The sequence below is a fragment of the Polyodon spathula genome, chromosome 10 (assembly GCF_017654505.1).
Source record: "Polyodon spathula isolate WHYD16114869_AA chromosome 10, ASM1765450v1, whole genome shotgun sequence".
Classification (NCBI taxonomy): domain Eukaryota; kingdom Metazoa; phylum Chordata; class Actinopteri; order Acipenseriformes; family Polyodontidae; genus Polyodon; species Polyodon spathula.
In genome coordinates, this window is record NC_054543.1 from 37657257 (window position 1) to 37682398 (window position 25142).

The 25142-nt window shown below is 34.1% G+C and overlaps 1 protein-coding gene across 4 annotated transcripts in view; it reads right to left on the minus strand.

Moving 5' to 3' along the window:
• LOC121322250 (xin actin-binding repeat-containing protein 2-like) overlaps positions 1-25142 on the minus strand; it is a 43521-nt gene that overhangs the window by 13006 nt on the left and 5373 nt on the right. For 2 of the 4 annotated variants that reach the window (XM_041261932.1, XM_041261933.1), the window contains 6 exons: positions 17989-18130; positions 5613-5749; positions 2549-2680; positions 1674-1760; positions 762-816; positions 401-519 (listed from right to left, as the gene is read on the minus strand). In XM_041261932.1, the coding sequence (XP_041117866.1) occupies positions 401-519; positions 762-816; positions 1674-1760; positions 2549-2680; positions 5613-5749; positions 17989-18130 (672 nt within the window). Of the gene's footprint in view, positions 1-400; positions 520-761; positions 817-1673; positions 1761-2548; positions 2681-5612; positions 5750-10289; positions 10386-17988; positions 18131-25142 lie in introns of those variants that run through there. The other 2 variants (XM_041261931.1, XM_041261934.1) reach the window with 2 other exon arrangements.

Below are 25142 nucleotides of genomic sequence, written 5' to 3' on the forward strand. Positions count from 1 at the left end.
TTAAATCTTGTTGTGACATGATGTGTTGAAATTGAATTGAATTAAAATCTTCATTATTATAAGCAGACATGTGTATACAATTGTCTAAATGTTTATTATTTTTTTTAAATGGGACTAATTTGAATTTCGTCCTGCAAAATCAGTTTTGAGAATTAGCTTAATCGTGCTTAATTTTGCCATTGAAGCTGCAAGTTGAGAGATGTGCCTTTCTTTTCAGACTAATAAAAGCAATTATATGCTAAGTTTCAGTTAAAATGGTGCAAACAAGAACACAATATAGATAAGATTTAAAATGTGCATAATAAAAACAAAAACATATTTTTGCTTACATTCTGAAATATTTATATTCTAAGATGTGTCTGTGTTTTTTAAATTAGAATGTTTATACATCTGACAGTACCTTGAGATGCTTGCTTGGAGAAACTTCTGTTTGGGTGTTTTCTTGAGCTGTTTTTTCAAACTGCTGCTTCAATGCCTGGGTTGAAACCTTTGGTAGCACTTCTCCTGTGATTATTTTTACTATCAATACAAAAAAAAAAAAATATATATATATATATATATATATATATATATATATATATATATATATATACACACACACACACACACACACACACACACACACACACACACATTTTTTATGGGTGTTATATGGTAAGATAAAAAATCTCAAATCTTATCTTAAATATTCTGCCACCATACATTAGCTTCTGTAATTTCTTCCCCCAAAAATGTATGCAGGGTATACAAGAAAGTCATACCTGTTTCATCATAGTGGTTTTCAAAGCTGGAGGCCTTGCTCTCTTCATGTGTAATCTGTAATATGTTATTTTCTCATCAGTATTCTACCATCTGACCAAAAACATTCAATATGAACAAAAAACAATCTACTTACAAAATATATATATATAAGGACTTGGTGTAACGCTGGCTAATAACATAACCACATAGCTTTTTCTGAATCCTCATTCTTCTGATATTTTAAATTTGTCTAGAATTGTTGTTTTGAAAGATTACCTCACACCCTAGAAGTGTGGGGTGACACAAATAGCATTTATCTGCTATAATTGTATAATTTGATTCTTCAACACTGATGAAAACAATAACACCATTTTATACTGGTAAAATGATTGTGCAAACACATTTTAACTACACAGTACATCTTGTTTTTGTTTTCTGTTCATTTAATATGGTATGCCTGTGTGACCATTTCATATTCATGAACAGGTTTCTTTCTTTAAGACTGTGGCAGAACACAGCTCTGCCCTTTAGAAATTGGCAGGGATGGGGTTAAATTTCCCTACCTGCCTGGGTTCATTGTGTTCAGGTGGCTGGGGTTGATTAGATGATTAGTTTAATTAATGATCAATCAGCGCCCAGCCACCTGACATAAAAGGAGGCCTCTGCTTCTCATTTGGGAGGAGGGAGTTGAGGAAGCAGGTTGGTGTTTGCATTTTTGAAAGTTTGATTCCAGTGAAGGCATTGCCCAGCCTGGAAACCTTATTTTTTTTTGTAAGTTTTGTTTTGTTGTCTTTCTGTTTGTGTTTGAAGATTTTTTATTTTGCCCTTGCGCACTTTCATTTTTGTGTTTATTTATAATAAAATAGTTTTTTGAACTACAGACTGTCTCTGGGCCTCTATTCACTTGCCAGCCTGCCACAAAGATGTATTACCTTTTCAACTGTATTAGATGAAACTTGCTGCAATGAAGGAACATTTTCTTTTCTTCTGGTACTGCTTTCCTCTGTGCTTGACATTTCCTGTGAGAGTAAAGATGAGCTATCACACTTTGTAGAGATTAATTTGTTTTTATCAATCTTTCTGACAGAAGAAATTTATTAATCATACTGCTGGGATTAATTAATGTTCTAACAGTGAAAGTTAACATGCTTCAATGATTTTTTATTTTTTAATTGAGAGTTGCATGACTAATATTCCCAGTGCTGTTTAAAAAGAGTTTAGTCTTGTTGAGGCACTGTAAGAATATTGGAAACTTCTGTGAAGGAAAGTGTATTCATCCTGATTTTCCTTTTACAGAAATAGGTAATAGACAATAACCAGGAGCACCAGAATGTAGAATTAAGCCTAAAGACATGAATACTGAAACATTGTTAATACTAAAAGATATATCATTTATATTTCTAATCTAGCAACACATTCTGTACCCTAAAATTTGTATTTGTATATTGTTTCTTTCTGTGTTTAATGATCTTGTACCTTTGTAAAACAGAGAATACTGTCAACAGTACAAAATAATGCATTTAGTTCTGAAAGACAGGACATTAACAGATGTATCCATAATTGTTTTACAAAGGCACGTCAATACATTGAAAGACATGGCAAAGCTTTGTCAGTTTAAGTCTGATGCTTGTACAAGTAAATGATTAAGTAAATACTTATAAATATGCAGGAGAATGAATGAATGAAATAACTCAAGAACACAGTGGATGGAAGAGTGGTTGATTGGGCGCACAGATGGACCATCTATTACCATTCCTCTCTGTTCAACCACTAGTTGTATCATTTGCATTACAATATGGTTAATTACCTTTACAGATTTGTGCTGGTAATGGTATTGGGTGACTGTGTTGTGTGAAGATGACATTTCTTGACTCTCAAATTGTTTCTTCACACTGGCTAGGCCTCCAGGCATAGAACAAACTTCCGACTCTTCCACAGCCTAATGAAGCAGTGAAAAGAACATTAGCTACTGTCACTTTAAATAGAAGGGGAATCAAACTGATAGGACTTTTTTTGTCTGGGTTTTCTGACATTTATTAAAATTAAACAAGGTTTAACAAGTCGGCATCTAGTACCTTTGATTATACTTTTTACTGGTATTTCTATTAAATGCTAAGTGTATTCCATTTGGTATCCTGTTTACAATGAGATTGACATGCAAGTGGCAGTGACATACAATCTATCACTCTCCAAATAGAATACATTTCCTGTCCTTCCTAAAGCATGTTGATGACAGACAGATTATTTGATAAATAATTGCTTGCAGGATTAGCCTGCAGGGGGCACAAACAGTACATTATGTTCTGTTTTTCAGCTGTTTGTGAGTAATGCTTGCTTGTCTTTCCAGAAGAGCAGTCAAGCCCAGAATTAGCACAGTTTAGTTGACATGGAAACCAACAAGACATTATACTGTTTATTAACAAATAATGCAAAATGAACAACCAGAACTAGGAATACATTACATTGTACATTATTTTGCATATGAATGCAAAATAGCTCTATTCCCACACAGAAAGGATCATTTACTTCTGGAACCACCTACAGTACATGCAAATACATTCTAATACATATTTTCTATATAAGGGGTTTTAATCTTGGCATTTTCTTTTAATTGATTAATCACCCCATCTGGATGATTATTAATCAATTAATCACCTGTTTTCTATAATATGCAATTGTAGTGAAAGACAACTAAAAGTAACACTTATTATTAATGCTATTTTTTACAAGCATGTGTTAATGACACCTAACATTTAACACGCAACTTTAATTTAACAATTTGACAATAAATGTAATGTAATTTGAAGTTAGCCAAAGCAAGTCTAATACAATATAATAAAACACTGTGCCATGCATTACTGTAAATTAACAGCGGTACTACAACCAATATTGTGTTGGATATGTTGGGCTGATTTTTGTATAAACTTTAACAGGTCATTTATTGAATTGAGTGCTATTTTATTTTAGTTTAATTTAGTTAAATGAATATGCCATTGCTGGGCGATAGAGGTGCTGAGCTACGGTAGGTCTGAAACCACAAAGCTCGGTGGGGGTTGGTCAGATTAAACGTGATCCCTGCGTGGGTAGTTGATCGAGTCACTCATCCTGGAGACCCGCTGAGTCTGCTATTTGCTGTGGAGCTTTTACAATTGCCAGTAAGTCAGAAAAAAATATTTTCCAATCAGGTCTTGGCGCCCCGCTAATAACCTCTGAAAAACATTGTTCTGAACTATGGAAAGCAATGGGTAGATCACGCTGTAACCCGTTTGCCATCTTTCTAGATTTCTTTTTCACACACTGCTTTTTGCTACAGCATGTGGGTAGCCTAGATTAATCGATCAACACCCACAGGCGTGATTAATCGATTAATCTTCAATCAATTAAAAGCACTAATATACTGCATATAGCAATCTCGGTTAACGTAGACATGTGCATCACACACAGGACGAGGCAGTCCACACACAGGCGGAGGCCATGCACGAACTCGGAACCTCTCGCACTAAAGCACAGCGCCGATACCGCTGTACAAAAGAGCCGGCTCCTTTGCAAGGAGCGTATATCAATCAGGCTTATGTCTTTGCATGTTATTAAATCACCTACCATCCCGGATGCTGCCTTCCCTATTATATATACGTGTTTGTGTGTGTGTGTGTGTGTGTGTGATTATTAAATAAAATTATAAATATGTAGCTGCAGTAAGCCCTTTTAGAAAACTAACTGAAGTGAACATATTCAAAAACTGCAAATTAACAAGAAATATAAGTAGGCTTTACATACTATTGGTAAAAAAAAAAACCAAAAAACAGCCTACTCTCCCTAAGTATTATCATACTTAGCTTGATTCATGGGCTTACAGCGATCATGAATTTCTGTCACAACTCGTGGATTTAATTTGCCGTTGTATTGTTGTTGTCTGTAGCAGAAGAACTGCTGCAGTGCTAGTGTATTTTGAGAAGTGAAGACTAGATTTGTTTGTGTGTGATGCTGGAACTCACTTCAACAGCAGTCAAGTAAGCGTCTGCCCAGTGAGACGTCAGAACATTTAAATAAATAAATAATCCTATTAATTTGTATTGCTTTGCTCCATTATACGGTTCAATGACTAACTTTCTATTTAAACAATAACTGTACAGACATTCAATCCAATGTTACTGTGGCCAGGATTTAAGTATGGTGTGCTGAAAAGCTCAAGACACAGCAATGCGGTTAACATGCGTTATAAAAAAAAAAAAATAATAATAGTATATATTACATGAATGAAGGCTATATTTGCATCCTGAGCAAGTATTAAATAGGCTTCAGTGAGTTAAAGAAAAATAATTCCATCTCGGGTTTCTGTGACAGTTTATACTCGATCTGTCGGTCTCGCAGTCTATGACGCCACATAAACCCTAGATGGAATTATTTTCCTGTAACTCACTGCATCCCATCCATCTATTATTCTCTCTCTCTCTCTCTCTCTCTCTCTCTCTCTCTCTCTCTCTCTCTCTATATATATATATATATATATATATATATATATATATATATATATATATAGTGAAATAACAATATCTATTTGAAGGGAAGATGGGATTTTCAATCTTAAATCAAACACAGCTGTTGTTGTTATTTTTTATGCTGCTCTGTTTAGTGATAACTCCAATTAAATTAATTATTTGTTCCCCAAACCAAATAAACTAAGTAAAAGATTTATAATGAAAACAACTAGGGAATGGGGAGTATATGACTGCTACTGTATCAGGAATATCTATAAATATTTATTTAAAAATGTAAATTAACTTACAAATCTTAGACATTTCCAGAATGGGTATTTTTAAAATGCAAATACATTATCCTGGCCAACTTTAGAATTAGAAGTTGTATCTTACTGTGTTGGAGGGGCTGGCAGCCTCCTTCTTGGAGACAGCCGCTTCATACATGGCCAGTCTTTCCTTCAGCGAAACAGTCTCCTGGTTATCCAATGGTGTTGAAATCACGGTTCCAAGCTTGTCAGTGCTGCCAGCAGCTAAGGAACAGAGAGCCCACAATAATTAATGAGCCGTGCTACCTTTAACAGACAAAGAAAGCCCAAAGGGAAACGGGTTTGCATTTACAATACAAACTAAAAGCTTTTTAAAAAAAATAAAAAAAATAAAAATGTGTGTGTGTGTGTGTGTGTATATATATATATATATATATATATATATATATATATATATATATATATATATATATATATTTATTTTTACATTATGCTGTTTTCCAAAATTGTGGAAATTGTGAACTGAAATATTAATGATGGGCAATCATTATAAAAACATAGTAATATTTAATTCACCGTTAATACCATCACATTATATTAAACATGTCTGAAACAATGTTATTGTGAATCACTGACAACATCCACACAGTAACATGTGTGAGAGGAACTTTGTGGCATGCACTAATGGAGAATGTAAAGCTTTTCTAAGGATGATTAAGAGAATGTTATTTTCTTATTATTTCTAAAACAATACATCAATGGAACTACTTACAAAATTCACACAGTCAGATCATTACAGAAGTAATTATTGCTAGTGTTTACCGATAAGGGGAGAACTTCTAAATATACAGACATTAGATTTATATTACAGGTCTAAGGAAGTTAGAACATAAACTAACTTAATTTTCCAGCATACAGTATATGGGTTATTTCTCTTTTTTTACATTGTGTTTTAAGTCATGAGAGACCAGACACACTAAAGCTCTGTCGACATGCAAAGAATTGTGTTCCCTCAGTCTGATGGAATGGCATCATTTAGCAGTGATGCGATTCACAAACCATTTACTTTCTTTCTATACATAGCAGGCAGAAAGGATTTATCTGCCGTTCTGTCCTCAGACAGTTATCTCGTGCATATGCAAACAACGCTGATACATTTTAAAATAGAGAAACCAAGTTATTGTTTGCCTGTTTTTGAACACAAAGGAAACAAAAAACAAGGTGTCGATGCAGTTGCTGCAGAAACACAATACATGCGCTGGAACCACAATATCTTGCTCAGTTCTGAGGCTCTGCTAATTATTGTGTGGTCAGTTTGTTTCATATACAGCTTCAAACTCTGAATCATAAATTCTAGAACAACTTTGCAATGTTTCTACCTCAAGCTAGTTTGTTTGCTGGGGCTAACCCCTAAATAAGACAATGGGCCTTACGTGTGTTTGTGTGTGGGTGGGAGGTTTGGATTTTTTTAGTGGTTTTCAAATGACAGAATGCTGATGACAGGTATAAAAGGGGTAATGGAGAAACACTTAAGTGCAAATTGCTGTTGCGCATGGTTTAGCAAACCACTGCTTTATTTATTTTTGCTAAATGAGCTCAATGTCTTAGATTTAGCTTGTACTGTATTATCTAAAATGAAATAAAATTGCTTAATTTGGACAGTTTGCTCAATGGAATGTTAAACTTTGTCATTTCACCACTGTATAATCTTTTCAGAAATCATTTAAATCAATAACTTGATAAATTATACATATTGCTGTTAGAGTTTAAATTATTTTACAGTGAGAAAATGTAAGTTTAGTTTTATTCTAACACGCAAAAAAAAATAATCTATATGACAAATGACATTCGTAATAAATCATTTTTTAAAAGAACGTGAAAAATGATTTTTGTACAGCAGCTGGCTCTGGTTATCCTCGTACAACAATTCTGGAAACTTTATTTATTATTTACATACTTCTTCAAATAATGGTAAAAATAAATATTTACATGTGTGAGGTATTTTATACATGTTTCCTGTGTTTGGTGAAGTTTCCCGTTTTGGAATATCATTGCATATTATGAGACAAAATTAGTTTGCTTGTCAAAGAGGGGCTGTTAAATATATAAGCACATATAATTTATGGCTTTGAAGCCTATCAAGAAATCTAATAAACCAAGGCACTATTAAACAGTAAAAATGTAGTTAAGCCCAAAATAAATTATAGTTTAGTAATACCACCAGTTTATCAATGTCACGCCAGTGATCTGGTGCTGTCAACATACAGCTTTAATTATACATTATCTACTCAAAATAGCATGTGTGGACAATGGCGACAGAGTGCAAAAAAGCCTTTCTTTATATTTATCCATGAAATGGAAAAAGTGGAAATAAACTAGACAACAACCTTGAACTTGAAAACTTTTTTTTGCTTTATGCAAAACATTGATTATTCAAATGCGTGATATGATATGCCTTAAACTACCACCTACCTAACTCCTAGTTGGTTCTCTTTTTTTAACACACATTGTCATTTATACCCTTAATAGATCTGTTAAGTTGTCTATAAAAATTGCTTAAAAGTCCTTGTGCAATGGTACTATATATTCTCCAATTACAAAATCACATTAAGACTTGAATTAAGACCAACAAACATGCCATGTGATGAAACTATGTTCCCTTTTAAACCTTTAACCACCAAGTTTAGATTCCTAGCTATGGTTAGTATGCTGGTGTAAACCTATCACCCTGGTGCCATCAGATCTGCTACTTGCACAGCAACCTCCTAAAATAAATAGGTTCCTTCGCAATCACATTTTGAAAGACAGGTCAAATATTTAACACCTACGGTAATGTGACCTATTTATGCTTGTTGAAATAAAAGGGATAATGTATCCATTTATGTTAAAGGGTTGGTGAGTAGGAGACAGGAAACTCCATATAGAGATTTTAGTGCCAGAAAAGTGTAATGGCAATCCACGGGTATCTCATGACCAGTCGCAGTGAGTCAGAAGCTCACATAACAGTTAGGTGAAGTAATGCTGGCGCCAGGTCCAGCTAAAAAAGAAACCCTCCTTTTTATAAACTACTTTACAGGATACCACAGAATCAGATTTCCTTTCCCCTGAGAAAACCACTGTATGAAATGGAGGCAAAGAAAGGTCACAAAGCAAACTAGAAGAATGCTGAACAACCATGAAGAACATTTTCTGACAACTTGTACGTCGGTGTTTCACATATTAGAGGTGGACTATGGCTTTTAATTGTCTCTAAAGTGATCACAGTTCTGCTGTATACAGATAATATCCCTCGGTCATTTCAATGACACATATTGAGGAGATAATAGTCAACTACATAAATATGTATGTACTGTAATAGGGCGGTACATCATATGAGAAGAGTAAGAGTTAGCATGTTTCTGCCATCAGTGGGATATGAGCTCACAGTATTTGTCTCCCTGGCTGTTAGTTGCATATGGAATCAATGGTGTCATCAGAGTGATGTATTATGAGGTTATCAGTGGGGTGCATACATTCAAACCAGTGTCACCATTAAACTGTGCCAATCTAGGAGCTGGAGCTGGAGCTGGCAGTGCCTACTGAGAAACAGGTAACCTGAAAACCCCAGTCTTATTTTAATATAACAACAGGTTGATAAAAGCAATAAACCACTGCATTCTCAAACAGGAGTTGTTTAGCCATTACCATGTTCACTATGGTTGTTTAGTTTTATTTTTGAAAAAATACATTTTGCTGAAAAATAAGTGTGGTCTATGGTTATTGCCGCTTAGCAAGTATTAGTTGTCAAGGGTTGCATCTGTTTTAATTAATGAATCGTAAATATGATTAATGTGTGTGGAAAAAAAGCCGCTAATAATGCAAGTTTATTGAATGTGGCCCAGAGGATAATTTAGTAGAAATAATTGCTCTGAAACTCATAACCAATTCATGTCGATAAGACTACTTTTAAATTATTATGCGTGTGCACCTTGTCTGTCGCGGCTTGTGACTGACTTCATGTGGTAGAAATAAACCTGTTGTTATTGCATAAGTACACATCTTGGGGATAAAAAAAAAAAAACAATACACCCACTTTCTATTACCCCTTCCAAATGTGTATTATGTTGGATACAGTATTTGCTGTATTTCTCACAGCTCCCCTAGTTAAAGGTCACTGTCTTTAAGAATGCATTAACAGAATCTTTTATCGGTTACTAGTACATTTTGTTTTTGTAATGATCTCATTCTGTCTGACTGCTGCTGCTGCTGTTATCTTTCAGGACCCCTGTGTAAATGAGGCATCAGTGACAAAAATTACTCTCCAGTTAAAAATAATTATAAACAAACAACCTTTTAACCCATGGCATGGAAATGCAGGCAGACTCCTGATAAGCGATTAAAACACAGCTACTTGTAATCTACTAAAAAGTACCTGAATACATGAGATGTATAGTTGGTATGGATACAAGCTTTCCTTGCTGATTAACAAAATAGTCCATCATTAATAATCATTTTGTCTTATTACACGTCATACAACATAGCTCACTATAATGTATATTATGACAAGCATATCGTGGTACGTCGTGACCTTAGTGAAGTTTCACCCCAACATGGATATACAGGATCACACCACAAATAAGAAACGCCACAAATGCATTTAAGTGACACTAGTACAGTATAATGTGACAGTTTGATTTCCATTAAAACTGTGTTGCTGAACAGCCTTGCCTCAGTGAATTAGATCTTTGAGGATTTCTTAAGCGGACTAGCTTTTGTAAATCAGAATGGTTGAAAAAAAGAGCTGTTAAAGATCTTGAATACTTACCTCTTTTTTGTATTCGCACAAAAAAAGAAAAGGTTCTTGAGTGTTTAGAGCAGTAGTATCCTACGAAAGGATTCAAAACCCACTCATAGCAGGGTTTGTGTTATGCCCAGGAAGATTGTAAATCCTGCTTGCTGTGGTGGAGACCAGCTCCAATCCTATCTGTCTCAACCTCCTCTCACCAAGTGAGACAGTGACAGCTGATCTTATTTTAGCCCACTTGTAAAAGCTGAACCTTGGTGTCTTTTTTTAGAAGATGAGGAATATGTGGCCTCAATGTAGACTTCTAGAAATCCATATGCAAAGACATCCTCATACTTTTTCTTTAACACCTGTCAAGCCAATCAAACTGGCCAATATTCCTATCTATCTATCTATCTATCTATCTATCTATCTATCTATCTATCTATCTATCTATCTATCTATCTATCTTTAAAAAATTACACAAAAGGTTTAAAAGATTAAAAAAATATTTTATTTTCAGGACTTTTTGGGCAAAAGTCCTTCTTCAGCTGTTTAAAAAGACAAGTAAACACAGTGCAGTAAACTTGTTATTATTCAAAATTTGTAATTATACAAAATTCTGTGTATGGCATCATGATTATTAGAATAGAATGTTCATTCCCAGAGGTTCCAAAGTTTCCAGATTGAAGATAAACTCTCATTCCTTTTGTTTCCGAGCAACATTTGTTCCATAGCACTGATTGATCGACTGACACAGACTGTGATGTCTTCAACAGTGTGATCATCACTGCTGAAGTGTCGGGCTACTGGAAATGCAATGGTGTTAATGCGAATGCTTCTTAAGTGTCCTACAAACTGGTCTGCTAAACGCCTTTTAGTTTCCCTAATATATAATCTGTTGCATTTCTTGCAGATAATACGGTAGACTATTCCTTTAAATGTACATGTATGTTGAATGAAGATTTAGTATCTTCAATCTGTGTTTCAGAATTAATGTATTTACAGGAATTACCTTGTGCTCTATTACATGGATATGTGCTTTCAAGTGTTCCCCAGAAGGATGAATAGCACTGTATACCACAATAATATTCTAATAATATTCTAATATTCTTGTCTCTTCCATATGACGTCAAGGGGGAGTCTTGAAAATAGGTGCTGTAGATGGGTCTTGATGTGTTTCTTTGAAAATTGTCTGTATCTTTCTTTTGGTAGGGTGGTAAGTGAGGACCAGAGAGATTCTACCATCTGTCTGTAGTATATTGTTATTATATAAAGCATTATTTATATTTATATTTGAAGTGTAGGATTTAGCTTTAGTGGTGATCTTGTCCGGAAAGCCACAATTTCCAAAAAAACACACACATTTCCTCACTTTTGGCGAATAAATCTTGATCGTCACTGCAAATACATCTCGCTTAACAGTTGTGAACAGGGAATCGAGTCACGGCAAGCCTTAGGGGGTGAGGAGTCATACTGCAGATATGAATGCGAATCAGTTGGCTTGTAGTAGAGAGTGGTGTTAATGGTGGAATTCAAAACAGTGCCATGACTCGATACAACACACAGATTATAGAATCCCTCTGCTCCTAATTTACCACAATACCAACAGAAAGATATAGACAATTGTGCATAGAAACTTTAACATTTTACAACAAGACCCATCTACAGCACTTATTTTCAAGACTCCCCCCTTGATGTTATATAGAAGAGACAAGAATATAAGAGAATATGTGGTACACAGTGCTATTCATCCTTCTGGGTAACATTTGAAAGGCACATATCCATGTAATAGACCACAGTGTAATACCTGTAAATACATTAATTCTGAAACAGAGATTACTTGCATTAAATCTTCATTCAACATCCATGATCAAGTTATATGTACCTCTAAAGGAATAGATTAATGCATTATCTGCAAGAAATGCAACAAACTGTATATTGTAAAAACTAAAAGCTGTATTTTATATATATATATTATTATATATATATATATATTATATAGATATAATATATATAATATATATATATATATATACACACACACACACACACATCATAAACCTAATGTATTACTTCTATGAAGCGATAATGATAATAGTTCATACTAACTGGTCTCATTTTAATAAAAATAATTCTAATAGATCAATTGCACCCCCCACACCCAACAAAACAGTCCTCAAAACAAGTGTGTGTATGCTGTGTATTTTGCAACTAACAATGTGATGATGGAAAGGAATAAGGATTTACATTTTGTATGGCATATGTTCCATCCTTACATACATGTAACTTGTTTGGCTTTTTATTTTAGTGTTATTAATGTTATTTTGTGTTTTTATTGCATTGGTGTTATTGCATTGTTTCAAAACATTTTAAGCATCATATTTGTTTTAAATCTAGAAAAAACAAGAGTATTTCACCACCATGTTTAAACTTTGTACACTATAAGCAAACCAGTCATTGCATGTCTTTACATAATGCAGTGACATGGCAAAGAAATCCCTTCAATTCCTTCCATTACCTGGAGGCACTATTTGGCCCCAAGCCATAATTAGGATTTTAGTTAAAACTGTGCAGGGTACTATGGAAAGAATATGTTACTATTATTATTAAGATCATAAATACACCAGAAATTACTTTGTACTGTAATTGGTGGAGGGGCTAGTGCTACAATAATAACCAGGCATTTAGAATAGCGAGTCCAGTACTTTTCAAATTTATTTTCTTCATTAAATCTTAATTTACACTGAGGTTGCAGCTACCTTGTTATATTGTATTTAACTGGTCATTTTCTGTTAGCAAATATAACATAAAAAAATATATCAGCAACAAATGACTTTGAAAATCAAGAAAATAATAATAATAAAAAAAAAAATATAAATATAATAATAATAATAATAATAATAATAATAATAATAATAATAATAATAATAATAATAATAATAATACAAAACTTAGATATAGATGATAACTCAGCTACTCTATGCATGCTTGGCACACATTTAATCAAAACAGAATCATTTCACAAGTGAAACAACTAGCCTACTGTAGCACAGACGCTGTGTCACTTCCCTCGCTGCATTCTGCTCTGAACATAACTTTTTATTTTATTTTATCTGAGGCAGTTGGACAACCACTTGTAGGATTTATTTATTTAGCTGAAGCCAAACAGTGCTGGAAAAAAACATGCTAGTTAAAGGACCATATCAAAATCACTTATATCTTAAAGCTTAAAGTGTGCACTAACCTGCTCAGAACCCTTTAATCTGAAACCAATGATCATTAACTACTGCTAATGTTATTACTTACAATACCTGGAAATGCCTTCAGCAGTATGATCAATAACAATTAGTATAGAAGTGACGTTTTGAGTGGCTTACTGAAACTCAGTTTCTGAAACTCTGAAAGCAAATAAATAGTTTTGGCAGTTTTCAGAGATGACTTCATGTACTGAGAGAAAGTAGATTAAGGAAGTAAAAGTACATTTAAAATCTATATGTATGAATACATTACATATTTAAAGTTCTTGCTTTTATTGGTATTGTCAAAAAAAAAAAAAAAAAAAAAAAGTCATGTACTATAATGACAAGATGTTTTGTTTAAAAAAAAAAAAAGAAAGAAAATTGCACCAGAGACTGGTAAAGTGAATTACATGTGGCAGAGCAATTTTACCAAGCATGTTTATTCCTAGATTGCCACTATCTCATCCTCAAGTAGTTTTTTCTTTGTATTTCTTATACCACAGCGTGCCAACATTTGATAGCTCACCCTTTTATCTCTTCCTTTCCTTACAAGCTTTATATAGCCTATTTGTTATCTCCCTTCCTTTCCACTTTAAAGTTCTCTATTATTAAACTATATTCCCCATTCATCACTACAAACTCATTTTGTACGTTCTGTACAAGTTGTTAAATTATATATTTCACCCCTCACTACACCTTGATTCACTAGACATGCTGCGTACTGTAATAGTTTTAAGAGAAGTTTCAGTATATCTTTTTTTTAAACCCCAATTTCGAGAATCATTTTCTGTTAAGTGCAATTAGAGAGCTGGTTATCAGAAAGCATTGGGAATTGGAAAGTAGAGCAGAAAGATTTTATCACCATCTCATCCTATTTCCTGTATTAGCAACTTTGAGGGGCTATTTTGTAATCCACATCCGCTTGGAATATATTAATATTTTCAAAAGTATGTTTGCAATGTTAGGGTGTAAATATTGGACTGTGTACATATACAGGCGATTCAGGTGCAGGCTTGGTTGGATAACCACAGAAAGGAAAGGAAAGCGAGCAACATTATGTTATAAATGTTTCATTGAAATACCCCTGGAAAAAAGCAACCTTCAGAAGGATACAAGTACAGCCTGTTTTTTTTCTGTCCATTTATTTATTTCTCTGGAGCTTTAGAGACATTCTACAATTTTATAGCATCATGTAACAAGACATGATCACTGGATAAAGGGTATCCCATTATTGTTCAGTTCATTGAGCACTGCCCCACTCTGTAATAAACATCTAGCTACGGCATGAGAAGCCAAATGCCAAGATGTGAGCAGGTCCATTTGTATTAAGTGTGATGAGTTAATAGCAGATTTATGTAACTTTTCTCACTTCTTTTTTAAAAACCTTTTATATAATACATATATAAAATACCAGTGTTTTAATTTGGTTATGTACATGGTGACCCTTATAAAGTATTATTATTACAGTATAGAATTATTTATTTTAAGCAAAGAAACATAACTTCAAAGCATAATCAATAATGATGTTTTACCTTCTTCTGAACTAAAGCTGATTATAGCTCTGTTTGGAACCTGTGAATCTTTAATTTATGGGGAATTAAACACACAGGCCCTCAGTTCCATAATCAAGCTCTTAAGATAACAGCATTTGTTGGTTATACTGGCACCATTGCCAGATTTCAGGATCTGATCACTAACCCTTTTGCTTTTAATGTGCTTTCTTTTTAAGTGGATTTTACCAGTCAGTTTTGGCTCAATTCCCAGGAACAATTATGTTTAGAAACTGACATCAGCTGGACTACCTTCATGTCCCGCCATGTTATTTACTAAAACATTTCCTGTAGCAGGCCAAGTGGACTGGATCTGGGTTCAATCAGGATCAATCTGGAAGATTTCACATCTTTGAATAAAAGTAGTTCATTTTATAAAAAAAGTAGTTTTTTTTTTTATAAAACTATACCCTGGATGTCCCTCTGCTTTGGTTCGACTCTCGGCTTGCATCCAAGACATTGAGGCCTGGATGTCTGCCAGTTTTCTTCAGCTCAACACCAACAAGTCTGAACTTCTAGTAGGGTCAAAAACTCAACTCAAGAATCTCAATATTGCTGCCTTGAACCTCGGAAACTGTCTGCTGCTGCCTTCCCCCACTGTACGAAGCCTTGGTGTACTTCTGGATAGTAACCTCTCCTTTGATGCCCAAATCTCCACTGTAGTGAAATCTTTAGAACAGCAATGCCTTGTGTTCTGCTATTGCCAGTTAAGGTTTGGAAGTAGATCAGCAGTTTATAAAATGCAAAACTTACACCTCCTAAGTATGGCTGAGAATGGTATTCATTCTTCAAAGGCATACATCTAAATCTTTCACATAAATCAAATTTCAGTTGGATGAAACATTGTAAGCTTTTGCCTTTATAAGGTTATTCATTGTTTCTGTATAAAGCTAATATTACCATGTATTTTATTTCACAGTAGGAACTCTGCTTTCAGTTAGTACCTGAAATTGATTCAACTTCATGCAAGCAGAGAATTTTGATTGGACTTTCAGATATTTACTGTAATTATGCTATTTGGCAACTCTGACAGTGTGCTATACAAATAAAAATAACAAAAACACATTGGCAAAGGGCACAGTGCATCTGGTCTAATTTAATACATACTTCCAATAAACCAACTGCGCTTCATTTAATATTGTGTTAATGTGGGTGCAATCCATCTTATGACATGCCATAAATGTTAAAAATCATACGTTGTCCAATCCAGCCTTAATGGAAAGTCTGACTGTCAAACTGAAATCTAATGAAAGCATCAGAACTCCACACCTACACCCACTAAATACTCCCTTGAGTTCTCAGTAACATTATATTTCTGTAATGTACTCTGAACAAGAGTTATTTGGTTTAACACCTCTGATAAGGGACAGTGTGAGTTAGGTTTCCTTTTTCTTAATCATATGATTATAAATACAAGTGAAACATCCTGTTTAAACCAATACACCAGGGCTATGGAAACAAAATACGACCCTGTGTATACAATATATTTTCCATTAAGTGTTCAAAATAAAAACAAAAAAATAAAAAAAATATTGGACTTTAAATCGCATTGTTAAAAAGAGGTAGTATTCAACTTAGAACTAAGGTTTCAATCCTACCACTCTCTTAAAAAAAGAAAACCCAAAACTTTTGTTAACACAGACAATGCATGCCTTTGAATCAAGTGTTTCCTCATTTACCCTAAAATGTATTTAATGACCTAAAATGTTTTTGTATATAGTTTTAGCATAGAGAATAATATCACTGATTATACCTGCATATAAGAAAAGCGCTAGTATTCCACGCAGGGCTATGGCTTTACAAAGCAGTTATATTACAGCTGTATCAAGTTTGGTGTTTAATGAAAGCACTAGATGTCAAGGAAGACATAACCCAGGAGCTGGAGTTGTACCCGGAGGAGGATCGCCCCTGTGTGATGTCATTGCACTTTTATTAAATCTTTCTTCGAGGCAAATATGTATGAACTGCCTTAGACACAACATTGATTACAAAAGTATGTGCTCCTGTCAAAAATAAACTAGGACAATAGTTATTGGTTTATAAACATGGGAATGCCACTGGACACTTATCTGCTACAGTAGCTTCTACCAACTCCACTGCACTCCATACAGTAGCTTCTGCCAAGGCGTATCTTTTAAAAGTGCACTAATGCCGTGTCATTCATTACTCAATTACATTCCAGATATAAATGGCATTATGCAAATAAATTAAAGTCTTAAAACATATTCGTGTGACTTACCTAGATTTATTGCACAACATGAATTGTACAGTGCCTTAAGATGTTCATGTCTCAGGCCCTATAGGTGTGACTAAATAACTATTTACTGTATGATGAGCAATTCTTAGAAACAGTTGCAACATCAGCTACCAGGAATAATGGAAGTGTACTTGGTTCTGGTCTATTTATAAATGGAATCAAATTGCAAAGTGTTACTTGGTTTATTATAAATGGAATAGAATATATATATATATATATTATATATATATATATCTATATATATATTATATATATATATAATATTATATCCTTAAAAGGACAAAACCACATTATGAATTAATGAAAAATGCATGGGGACCTACCCTGGATGATCAGCAAACAGTATGTTTTGAGGTATACTGATTTTGTTACATATGGGGCTCTGATTCTTACAGACACTTTTTGCAAAACATGCATATTTAGTATTTGCTACTCTGCTACCAAGTAAAAACTGTTTTACTACTTTCAGCACTCAGACTTATCTTTCGTAAGCAGATATGACTGAAAACCTTCAATTTCATTTTTCCAAATGCAATTTTTTGATTACTGGACATTCTCTTTCACTTCTACCAACATATATGAAATAGTTCCATGCATCGCTCTTTACGTGTTTATATGTATTCTTGAAATGATAAATGAAATAAAAATATCTGTACATTGTAAATAATACTCTATAAATATGTTTTCCTCACATTTACCGTTGTCCAGGCTGGATTTTGAGGACATGTTGTCTTCTGTCTGGCTGTCTTTCTGGTCCATCACAGAACTGCTGTAGTTGCTTACAAGCTGTCTCTTAGATGCTGCTGAATGGGAAGCTCTTTCTGGCCATACTTCCTGGTAAAGACAAAAGGGGATGTTGAACGCTATCAGAAGGAAACACCTGTGGTTTTCCTGTGTGGGAGTGACCATCACAAGCAAGCCATATTCCAGTTTTGTGAAAGCACCTATTTGGATTAAGAATCATACGCTGTAAAATCATTACAAGCTGTTATTTCCTATTTCTGAATATAAAACAAACAAATGAGTAAGCAATATAAGTAGGCTTTCCCGTTACTTGCTTAGTTATTGAGCATTAGCAATGTCAGTGCTGCACAAACAAAGCTGACCTCTGGGGCATTGTCCACGCAAACTTGCAATTCATTACCATTTTTTTTTAAACTCAGCTTCCTGGTTGTGTCTTGTTGCCATTAGGAGATTGCACATTTAAATACAGTACAGCAGACATAAAAAATGAAAGCAGTTGAACTTAATATTTGCACAAAATAATGTGCTTTTGTGCTAAACCGCGAGTTAATGATATTCATTACTACATAGTGGCTAAAACAAATTCTGCTTTCGACTAGAAGGAACTAAAGGGGTTCTGAAAATTTGAAACTATAATGTTTTAGTAACTGTAATAATAAAAAAAAAAAATACTTAACAGGTCACAACTCAAGGCGTCATTTACTCATCATATCTTTACTTTTATCAGTATTATTTTGTTTTTTTTGCATCACATCTATGGAGTTAAGCAAGTAACCAAATGCAGATGCACTGTTGTATTCTTCTTGCAAATCCATTGTAAAATGTTAAAGTTAGTTAACTTAGTTTTGTGCCTAGCACTCATTTGCAGATCAAATTAAGTTTCGTATTGCATTGAAGACACCTACATTGGCGTTTTTTAAAACTAAATTAAAAACATACTTTTATAATAGGGCTTTTATATCATTTATAATATTTAGTCCTCTTTATTTGCTTTAATTTTAAAATGTTGTTTTCTCTTGAGGTTTTAATTGGTTATATTGTTTTTATTATACTAAATGTACTTCCGAATGTCCTTTTTCTTGTTAAAAGTGCCTTGGGACGGCTTGCCATGAAAGGAGCTTTATAAACAAAATAAAATTTGATTTGATTTGATATAGACAGCATTAGGTATAGTAAGGTATATGTGCATTCTCCAAAACAAGTCAAGCCCTTTATGAAAAAGGAAAATGTCCATTGAACCTTTTAAATGTATTATTCTTTTAGAGTACATTATATGCTCAAAAATTTCAAGCCAATGCCTGTCTACACGCATTTACAAAAATTAAATAAGTCTGATTTATCATCACTGTGCTTGCTTCACCAGCCTTGTTAATCTAGATGGCAGTACTGTAGTCTTTCTTAATGTGGTCCATTCTGAGACATGGGGAATATTTCAGGATGTTTGAAGCACGTGACAAAAATAATTGGGTTCCAGGACAAGGGGCTAAGGGGTCATCTGGGAAATCAACAATTCAAACTGCATTTGTCAGTGAAGAGACTATGATCCAATCATTGATGTGCCATCTCAAACATTCCTGTGTGATATGAAGTTGAGTTTCCCAATGTTGCACCCTGTTCATGTTTTCATTACTTAACTGACTTCTAATTTGCTCCCGAGCCATTACACTTATTACTGATTATGTGCAAACACAAGAAATGCAGCCTTAAAAATGTGTTCATGACTTTGAATTTTCACAAAACATTGTTTGTAGTGCGTGGCACTTTCCTCTGTTATCAGTTGAGCTAATGCCTTTATGAACCTCCTTTTTGCTATTAATCATTTTCCACTGGTTAAAATGTATACTGTATAAAGACAATCGGCCGCTCAATAAATCGCAGAGTATAAACTACACTAAATATACTGTCCTGCACTATGCTCATTATTATTTCCCCTAAAGCCTTTTCCTCTACAATTCACTACATTATTTGTATTCAGTTCCATTTTTTTGTTGTTAAAACTATAATGAAATGTTTTCCCTATACATTGCCAGCTCTGACACTTGCAGTGTTGATGCTAAAATGCCAGAAGAATTGCATTTAAATGAGTATAATAAGAGAAGCAACTGAAAAGGAATTCAAAATAACTTTGCTTGACAAGGGCTTAGGGCCACACACACTTAAATGCATCATTTCTGGTACAATAATCTGGTCTAATAAAGAAAAAGTAAAAGTCTACATAATTTACTGTAGCAACCATTACGGCTGATTTGGTTGCCATGGCAAACCTCTAAAGCAAAATGGATAAACAAATGATAATACATTGGAAAAACAAATTGTCTCCATGGAAAATGTGAACTGCAGGCAAAATACCCTTAGTTAAGTATTAATAGCGCTATGGACAGAGGGTTAGAACTAAACAAACGATTTTACTGTGTCAAGGCCAGTGTTTTAAATGCAAGGTTACAGAATGACAAATTCTGTGTTACATACATAGCTGTGGCAAGGAAATTTAGAACCAAGTCATTAAAAGAGCTAGCTCAAAGTTGGTTATATCAGATGCAGCATTAATATTAGGGATTTATGTAACACAATTGATTACCCAGTTTTTTTCTGTGTATTTAGTAGGTATGAGCTGATGAAAGCAGAGAGACATCATTTGCATGCAAAACATGTGTTCTGTACATTTGGCCAAATAATAAAATAAAACTGGCAGATAGTAGGATCTATTGTGCAGCAGATGTACAGCAGCAATATACAAACTACTGGAACAAACTAACATGAAGCTATTTATCTACTGTATCACATACAGTGACACTGACCACAACAAACATCAATATTTATTCCTTTATATTTGTATTCTGGAAATGGTTCAAGACTCAGGATCAACCTAAATTGAGTTCTGAGGCCTGTTTCCTTCTGACTAATTAACTGTTGTCACAGTGGTATTTCTACAGAACTGTCGATGTATGAGACTGGTGCTTAGTACCCTAAATCACACAGAGGTCTTCAATATTATGGCTACCAAATATCCCCAGACACTATGACACTGCCTCCTCCATGAGTGATTAGGTGCTTTCTGAGTTATTAAAGTTAATTGAATTTGTGATATACCTCTAAAAACATGAACCAGATTACAGTACAGCAGTTTTATGAAACTATGGGACTTGTTTACAGGAAGAGCAAACTGTGGAAAATCCAAGGGAGACTAATTATATACAGACCTAAGAGAGGATGAACTGATTACAACAGGCCATCTTTTGATTTCAACATATTACAGCTAATGTAGGCCTATTGGGAATCTCATTATGTATTTTTGTTGTGTTATATACTCTGAGGGTAACTAGTGTACTAAAGTCTAAGCTAAGGGCTGGAAAAAGAAAAGTGTAACAAAACCCTGAATAATGAAACAACACATAAAGTTCCCTTTATTAAATAATGCATCAAGTTATTACTGTACTCATTTTGTATTTGAATGTATAAACATATTGTCACACTGATATTTGTGGCTCTTGTAAGCTTGAATCGGAGGTGGTTTCCAAAAACCAGTCTGATGAGATTATGAAGTATGATCAAACATTGGGTCTTTATCATCATGTTAAAATAATTGCTCTGTGCCTAGTCTTCACAGAGGTTCTTCAGCAAACTGATTCATTTCCCTGAATCCAGCTGCACAATGCTTACTTGCTCTGTGTTTAAACCTAAATGGAACTGATGTAGACTTTCTATAGACTACTCTACTGACGGTGCACACTGAGCACTGTACAATGCAAATATATAATATGTTCATCATAACACTGACCCACACTTAAGATATGAATCCACATGAATAATAAGGAGTGACCAAATAATTTTCCTCAACATAATGCATCGTGAGTGGCATAAAACTGATAAAACACAAACTCCCAGGCAGTAAACTATTTCTACCTCATGTTTTAATTAAGTTTTCTTAAAATGCATTCTTGTTTTATATGTTATTCATTCCGCCTCCTCTGTATTTGTCCTGATTAAGAATCCTACTCAAACTGAATTGTAAGCAGGTAACTTGGCAACAGGCACAACTTCACACTACAGCATTAGTAGCAGAAGTATGATTTAGATTGGAACAGTAAAACAGATTGAAGTAGGCTATGGGAATTGATTGCATACAAATGTAATTTTAGTATTTTTATCCTATTGAGTTTACATTAACTAAATTCTACTGCTATGTGCACAGTTTGCTTTGTTTAGTTTCGATATCCTGCTAGATGTCAGTATATGAACATCCTTTTGCACTGTAAGTACAGACCAGAATACTGCTATAAACATGCATTAGAACTGTTTTGTTATTTATATACCTAACATCACAATTATATTAAGAAAATAAAACTAAAACAAATAACTAGGTAAACCTGCAGATTCAAGACACTCCAATATATACCATGCTGTAATACCACTAAAACCTCAGTGCTATCAGCACTCATGCTGCAACTCGAAACTGTGAATAGCTTGTCATTGTGTAACTGTCTTTTCACAGTCGTTTTTGTAGTCCTGTAACTGTAATGCACTCCAAGCTTCATATTTTCTAATGTGAACATTCTCCTGTTAAGACTAGATTTGACAATTGAAGTGTATATATAATTAGAATTAGGCACATGTTATCAAGTTTAGTTTAGTGTGTATTGTATCAAACATGTTTAAAAATGTGTTTGCATATTTAAGAAAGTGTTCACCTTGCACCTGTTCAAAGTTCATATTTAAAAGTGAGCTCTTTTTCGAAAATTAAGAGAATTACAGACAGGAGGAAACTGAAAAGACCCCATGGTGACTTCCAGTTTTCAATAGGAAAGGAGGAAAGAAACTTTACAGTTAAAAGTACCTTTCAGCAACGTAAAACAAATAAGGTTTGCTTGTTGATCAAGTAGAGTGGCCTGGAGGCCAAATGATGTAAGAATGTATTAAACGGGCAGCAGTGATGTATACAGCATGTAAGTATAAAACTGAGGAGGGTTGAACACAGCTGGTTGTGAGACACTGCTCATGTTTATACACACTTGGTAGCTGAATCATAGCAAAGAGAATTCAAAGAGGAAGACATGAGTCTACTATACTATACACACATCCAGGTTAAGCAGCTGTTAATGTTGACGAATGTGTATTTATTAGCACTGCACTCTCCTTGTCCTGTTGCCCTTTTTATTAAAACTATACAAACATTTCTGTTCTTGTGTCGTGGCATTCATATCCACTTTTACCTTTCACTTCTGCGTCTTCATTCATTTTATTGTAAACTAGCAACCACAGTGGAATATGATCCAAATCTCTGCTGATGGAGATATAGTGGAGGCGGTCAGACGTACGTACATATGTTACGATCCATATATCAGAATGCTGCTGATCCAGTTGTGATGGAACTTGGCATTAACATTATTTAGCATAAGCTATTGGGAGTATCCTATTGTGGGGACAGAGGGAAGTGCCTTTGTCTGTACATCCATCCATCACTCGTACAATTGTATATGTATCTCGTTAAACTTAGCAGCATCATCACTGGGAAAAGAAAATCATAAATGGTTTTAAACTTCTATTATCGACAAAGAGAAGGAGATGTGGTACCTTTCATTGGACTAACTAAACAATAATGAATTAACGAAACATCTTCTCTTTGTCTATCATCTCTGGACTGATACGGCTGCCATTTAGTCTTCTATAACTTCTATTAGTAATAGTCCAACTATGCACATCATGTTACAGTACATCGGCATCTAAACATATACAGTACATCCAGATCCAGGAACACAGTCATTCAAAATGTTCCTCAGAATCTGAATTAGTAGAAAGAATCATCCTCTAATTTTGTAACATTTATTTCGCATTACGTTACGGACTGTGTTACTCACTAGGGTAATGCCTTGGAACTGAATGTCCAAATATATATTTAGCACATATATTTGTGCACTCATCAGTTTGTGACAAATTTATTTGTAAAATGTCTACTCACACATGCTATAATTAACAGAATTTCGTATTACAATATACATGGCATATCGATTTAAAAACTACAAATGAGAAAAAAAAAACACTAAAATATACTAGTAATGACAAAATTGTATAGCACCCACATTTCACTGGAATTAGGGTAATGAAATTATTATTGGCTGTGATAGGTACTGTAGTTTGGTAGTCTTTGCAGTTTGATTAATACACTGTTTTATTTGTTGACTTTAAGCCTACTAGCCTAAAGGGAAATGACTTGTTCTTTTAATTTACACATAAATAATTGATAAGTATATATGATATTATGTTGTTTACCAAGACATAAGAAAAACAATAATGTTTTGGGGGATTTTCATGTGTCAAAAGTCTGGTGGTTAGAGCGCAGTTAAACTATGACCTAGTTTTTATTTGCAACCTTCCCATAAGAGCCCTCCTTTTTCTTTTGGGGGGGGGGGCAACAATCAGCTGCACAGACCTTGGAAGCTGCACACTGATGTGGGTTATAGAAACAGTTGGTATTTACAAAGTATGGTTATTCTAAAGAAGAAACTGTAAAGCGTGCTTTTCTTGCACTGTACCTTAAATCCTGAAATTGTATTCTGTTTGAGGAAATAGGATTTATGTATTACACTGTCACCAAGATAATATGATTTTAATATGAATGCTAACCCTGGTGAAAGATACCCAAGGGGAAGTTTGCCTTTACAGACAAGAAAGCTCTTGAGCAATAGCTATTATCAGTATGTAGAGACACACTATCAACTGCAAATGATATGTGAACGAAGGAGGCAGAACATAAATTACTATAGTGTGCTGAATTATGCCAACATGGTGTGACAATAAATGCAAAAAAAAAATAATAATAACCAGAACAGATTCCATTCAACATAGAGATGTGCACTACAGGGATTAAACATTTTATTTTATTTTTTTAAAATTACAGTATGTGGGAGGGGGAGCAAAAAGAAATGTAGTTACATAAAAAAAAGAAAAGAAAAGAAAATCTGCTTCATAATTAGAACTATTTTTTCCAAGAGTTATTATTTATTAGTATGAACTGATTGTAAAGTCTGCATCACTGAGTCACTCCTTTGGACGGAAAAAAATAAGTCTGGTGAGATCTGGGTGTTTTGCAGTTGCAGTATCTGTT